This window comes from Elaeis guineensis, chromosome 9 (genome assembly GCF_000442705.2).
Source record: "Elaeis guineensis isolate ETL-2024a chromosome 9, EG11, whole genome shotgun sequence".
NCBI lineage: Eukaryota > Viridiplantae > Streptophyta > Magnoliopsida > Arecales > Arecaceae > Elaeis > Elaeis guineensis.
The window spans coordinates 33,984,104-33,990,116 of NC_026001.2; the positions used below are offsets into that span (position 1 = coordinate 33,984,104).

The window sequence follows — 6,013 nt, forward strand, 5'->3', positions numbered from 1 at the left end:
ACATCTCATACATGATAGTGCCCATCCATCCTTACTCCTTACCCATTTCTCTTGCTAAAATCTAGTTGGCGTGCAACAGGCTTTGGGTTAGGCCATGCTGACCTCAAGCATTGGTCTCGGAGTGGCATTGGTTTCAGGAGGCCCTAGGTCAGGCTTGGGCCAAAATTTAACTTTTGATACTTTGTCTAGGCCCAGCCAAAAGAATGCACAGTTCCTTAGAAAGATGAATTATCTGTTGTTAGATTCAGGTAAAGAGCAGCAGGAAATAGATCACAAAATAAATTGATTTTGATGTTAGAATTACCAAGGAGACATGAATATGTTGATGGAGAAACAAGACAATAAGTACAGGAGAGAAGGATGGGAAGGTACGGGGAGATACTGCTTTAACCAGGCTTCAAATAAGCTTTTCTTTTATTCAAAGAAATTTCTGCCTACATGATTGTTGGATGCCACAAACTAGGCCACATATAAGGCCAATCAGACTTCTATTCTTTCCTAATTTGAGTCTAATCAGGACTCAGTAACCTACATGATTGTTGGATGCCACAAACTAGGCCACATATAAGGCCAATCAGACTTCTATTCTTTCCTAATTTGAGTCTAATCAGGACTCAGTAACCTCAGCAAACAAAATATAACAAAATCCCTTTCAACCAACTGTTAATACTTAATAAGAGTCCTCACTATTTGGACACTGTGGTAATCATTTTTCATGCTATGGTAATGTGATTGGTATCCAGCCACTTTTTAACTTCACAAGGAATCTAAAAGTACTATTTCAGACCAATGATAAGTACGGGATTGTTGGATGAAATTGTAGCTGTGCCAGATGTTCCTTGTAGCAAGGTGGGACCTTAACATACCTCAAATGCTGCCCAAGTTTGCATCATGAACCCTCGTAGGTATGAACAGTGATCTGAAAGCTTCTGAGCTGATAGGCATTATGCCTGCCTTAGGCCTTAGCAGTTGCTCTTCAATGATCATTGCATCAACTAACTGTAAAAAAATTCGACTTAGTTGATTTGGCGTAGGGACCAAACGAGACATCTTTATTTGAGCCAGCATCTTGCTGTAGCCTGCTTTACTTTCATTTGTCAGAGGTCTTTCAAAAGTACAAATGTGAAGGGCTTCCATGCTTGAAAATGTATGGATTTGTGAAAACATCATGTTGTACCCTTCCTTCAAAAATCCATGGTCGTTAAGAAGTACATGATGCGATTCTGTATTTTATCATCGACCTGACCTATTATATTAGATTAAACACTTGTCATGGACTTTAAGACTGGTATTTCTAACTGTGCAATTGTACATCGATTATGGTATTGCTTGATGTTTAGCTTCAAACTACAAATGGTGTTTTGGAGATGATCTTGGTGCAACTCCCAGAATCAATCCCCATGCTGCATAGTTGTCCATTGCAATGTATTCTTGTCTGGAAAATATTCGATCGATGTACTCTGTTTTGGAAAATATTGCTTCATCTTGAATCTTCATGATCACTTTCCTATATGTAATGGGAAGAAGTTAAAGAATGATGCAATGCATGTTTCTCTACTTTATTATTAAAACTCTTTTTATCACTTTCTTTGGCTTCAAGACAGACACTCTTTGGCCTTCTATTCAGAGCCAGCATTGGTGATGAGACAAGCCTTATCAGCAAGTGTCACCAACTGATTAGGGCATCATAGAGAAGTGCTCAAATCGTTTGCACGTAAAGCATCATATATTAGTTATTGATGTGAAACTTGTGCCTAGTTCATTTTTGCACTTGATAGATGTGCTAGCTTGTGGCTTGCGGCTACAGAAGCTGTTGGTGTCTTTGATTGGTTTAAGTTTCTGGTATGACATATGCAGATTTGAAAAAAAATCTGAAGAAACTTCACAGTTGATCTTTTCATCTATTCCTTAATTCTATTGCCATATACACAGCATTCATTAGTGTATAATGGATGGTACGCTGTAACGGTCCATACCAGGCAATACCATGTTGTACCAGTACTGAATCGGTTCGCAGTATGGGAGGTGAATTGAGTATTGGTATGCTGAATAAACTCCATATCAGGCATACCGATATTGTACCATGTTGGTATTAGTACACAGTCGCATACCAAGATTGTGAACCTTGGCATAAAGTATGCTTGTAGCTAAGCTTTGAGACTTGGGGGTTTAAACTTGCAATTAAGATCATAACATTCTTGACCCATGAAGATTCAGGAGTCGCCATGCTGTATAACCTAGCAATATACTCCTTGATTGCCAAACTCCATGACCTGAAATGTGTGAACTACAATAGGAGCCATTGCTTGTAGTTTGGAGGCATGAATCAATGAATCATTGCTGCTTCTGTCTTGATGGTGGGACAATTATGTTGGTGACACTTGGTACATCATTCACCATGTATGTGGTGTATCCTCTATTTCAATAAACAAAAGTCGACACGCTTGTGAAAGTTGGTCCCACTTGAAGTAGTTTTCACTTGAGTGAACCCAGATAAGGAGGATCTCTAGATTTTGTCAATAATCCATGATGCAATCAACCATCTCGAGTTTTGTTTCACATCATGGAGCAATTCTTTGATCTCAACTCATAGGGCAAGAGTTTCTTGAGGGAATGCCCGAACATTGACATATGGATGTTGTGGGATAGAAAAAATCTAATTTCGATACGTTTTTCATCTCTAGCTTCATTTCAATAAATAGATGTCAACACTCCTTTAAAAGCTGGTCCCACTTGAAGTAGCTTTCAAGAGCATAAATCCAAATCAAGACGACCCAAGGATTATATCCACCATGAAATCAGCCAACTCAAGATTTGTTTCATGGTCTATTTCAACAACTCTTTGATCTCCACTCGGACGAGTAGGAATTTCTATATTTAGCATCTGAGCATTTACCTATGGAAGTTGTGGAACTGAAGAAGATCTAATACTAAATCTTGCATCACCAGGATTTTGAATTTGAAGAACTGATGATCCAAAAGTTTGCTTTAATGTATTTGATTTTGCTGAAGTCACTTCCTATTGAAGATCGCAACTTCTTGTTCAGTTCCCTTGTAGACTTGGACAAAGGCCTGAAGTTGATTTTCTAATTTTACATTGGAGATCATAGTGGGAAAAGGAGAAAAGAGACCAAAGAAAGAAAGAGGATGAATTGGAACAAGAAACTGGGTTTCATATCCAACTGAAGCAGGATTACATTATCACAACATGCAAAAGAGCCAGAAGAATAGGTCAGGTGAAGTTTTTAACTGGATTAATCATTGGCTGTCCAAGACATGAGAACAGGAAGCAGGGAACCAGGGTCTGTTGTTTCAGCATTGGTTACTGATCAAGGACCGGTAGCCATATGGGATATGGTACCAAAATTGTGAACCTTGCTATTTCATATTGAATGAGAATCCTGATTCCTGATTGTGCCCAGCACCATTATGAACATTATTCATGCCACAGTAATGCATGAACAATTACCTTATCCCTTATGAACTTTTAAAACTAATCTGAATATTTATTACCAATAAAATATAAATCTCCTCAATCTCTAGGGCTGTTGGATGAGACTATGAGAGAGCATTTGTGCTCACTTCATAGATGTTCCTCTAAGAGGGTGGGATCCTACAATACATTTTTTGTGCACGCCCACCAAGAAAAATATTTTGTTTCAGCCTCCACTGGTACAACAGTGATCGAGAACTTTTGGGGCTGATTTTTTTAGCTGTTGAACCCTTTCAGGGGCCTTAAGCAGCAAATTTTCAATGATTATTGCATCATATTGATTGTGAGTAGATGAGGACCTACGGTAAGATTGTAGGTTGTAAATGAAAGCTCATACATGTGAACTGAAAGAAAGGAGGCAAGGTATGCAGGATGGATCTGTGTTGTTGCTTCAAGTAGGAGAGAGGAGCGAGCTATGAACAATATATCAAAGACAAACCGATGAAAACAAACTTGAATGCATTTATTAGCTTTTGATTGGCTGTTTGTGCATATGGGAGAGGGAGGGAAGGAGTTCAAAAGGCAATACACTGGGTTAATCTGCATCGTTAAATAGGGAGATGATGGGAAGTGGATCATAAGAAGTGAGTGGGTATGATGTTATCTGTAAGACTATAACTACAGGGATATGCCTTCTGAAAACTTGTGCTTTTGTATAGTTATTTTAGCACAAACTTATGGAGAGTTTATAAGTAAATATGGTTGATAATCAATTCTATATTTCAAAATGTAAGTTGTGTAAATAAATGTTGTATATTTTTATAGTGATCTTTCTTTCATTTTGGTCATGTACTACTAAGGACCTCTTTGGTAGGCTGAATAGAGGTGGAATGGCCCACATCTTATTCCCGGTTCATGTTTCCAAGTGTTTGTTGCAAACAGCGATTGTTGCCGCTCGGAACAAGGTTATATCTTAACACAAATGTAGGAGAGAGATGGCATGATTCTATTCTACCATTTTAGTGGAATAGACTGATACAGCATTCTCCCAATTTTGTTTTTGTCCTCATCCACTTTTTGATAATATGGAAAGTGGGGAGGGTGATTTTTCCTGGGTTAAAATCTAAATCAGTGTATCAAATGCACATTAAACCTATGCACTTATTCCTTGCATTTATCCTTCCAACCAAAAGGACAAAACTCCTATTCCATGGAACAAGTCCTGTCCATTCAAACTTATCCTGATAAGCTTCTCTTATCCTTTCATTATTTATTTTGCAGCCAAAAGCTGCCCGGCAGTCTAGGTTTTTTATAGAAAGTCAGGAAAACTAGGAAAATTGGGGACTCGCAAACATTGTGAAGTCGTTTGGAGGCCTCATCATATGTGAAGCCCACATCCTTAGGACAACTAATCATTGTATTACCTTAGTGATTTGATATAGGTCTCTCCAGCACAACGCATCAACTCACACAGTGGTATACATATTGCATGAGAAAATATGCCATCAAATGGAATATCACAGTCAGTTTTAGCTTAGTATTAACTTTAGGCATCTTTAACTGTGTTTCGGATGCTTGAAAATCTTCTAAAAGTACCTTGGTTTCTTCAACCATTTCATAGGACTCTGAGACCACTCTGGGAGGTACGGGCTAGTCCAAATGTCATCTATGCAATGCATCATTTATCAAGTGATACATCGAGCTTAGCTGTTGGGGGACTTGATGGTGTACTTCGCATTCTTAATCAAAGTACTGGTGAAATCATGTCCAGCTTGGTCGTAAATTTTTCCTTGAAGGGCAATAAGGAGGTTGTTGAGAAGAAGAAGGCAAGTGTGCTCTCTGGAGTCTCCTTTGTGGAAAGCATTCCTAGATACTTGCGGCCTCCCATCACTTGTCTGGCTGTCGGCATGAAGAAGGTTGTCACTACTCACAATGAGAAGTTTGTTAGGGTATGGAGATTCCATGAATAGTTAATTGGGGATTAATCTCTCTCTCTCTCTCTCTCTCATATGGGGGTTTGGAACTAGCAATTCATTTTGTTGTGAAATTTGAATATGCTAACCATGTGTTTTCATCTCCTTGAGCTGCGGTGATGGATCTGATATGGATACAGTTCTAACGCTAAAATAATTGTTCGTGTATTTTATCCTTTTCTTGCTGAGTACAGAGTTTGGTTAACTAAAATATTGCATATGTCTGGTAAATCTCTTGTTATGCATCTCTCAGCTAGGTTAGCTACAGTTCTGATCTTGTTTCCAGAAGTGCATGGGCTGCCACCATTCGGCTTGCTATGCTAGTTGAGCAATTCTTTGTGAACACTGGAGCTGCTAGTGATCATTCAGACTTGTTACCTTCCACATGGTGTTTCACTTCACTTAATTTTTGTATTGATCTTCAGGTTCATGGTCTGCGGAGTGAAATTGCATGTTGCTAGTATCTACCCTAAAGTTAATGTTGTTTATGAGCGTGAAAGATACAAAATCATAAGAAAAATAGAGAATTCATTGAAAACTTGCAGTGAAAATATGCAAGTAATTATTTTCTTTCCAGCCTACAGATGCTAGGTCTAGTTCTAGGCTG

General features: G+C 38.5%; 1 protein-coding gene across 1 annotated transcript in view; it reads left to right on the forward strand.

Moving 5' to 3' along the window:
- The window catches only part of LOC105051234 (F-box/WD-40 repeat-containing protein At3g52030), a 50,319-nt gene extending 44,738 nt beyond the window's left edge, over window positions 1–5,581 (forward strand). Inside the window, 1 exon segment of the mRNA XM_073243230.1 lies at window positions 5,055–5,581. Within this exon segment, the coding sequence (XP_073099331.1) occupies window positions 5,055–5,403 (349 nt within the window). The 3' untranslated portion in view covers window positions 5,404–5,581.
- The last annotated feature ends 432 nt before the right edge of the window (window positions 5,582–6,013 follow it).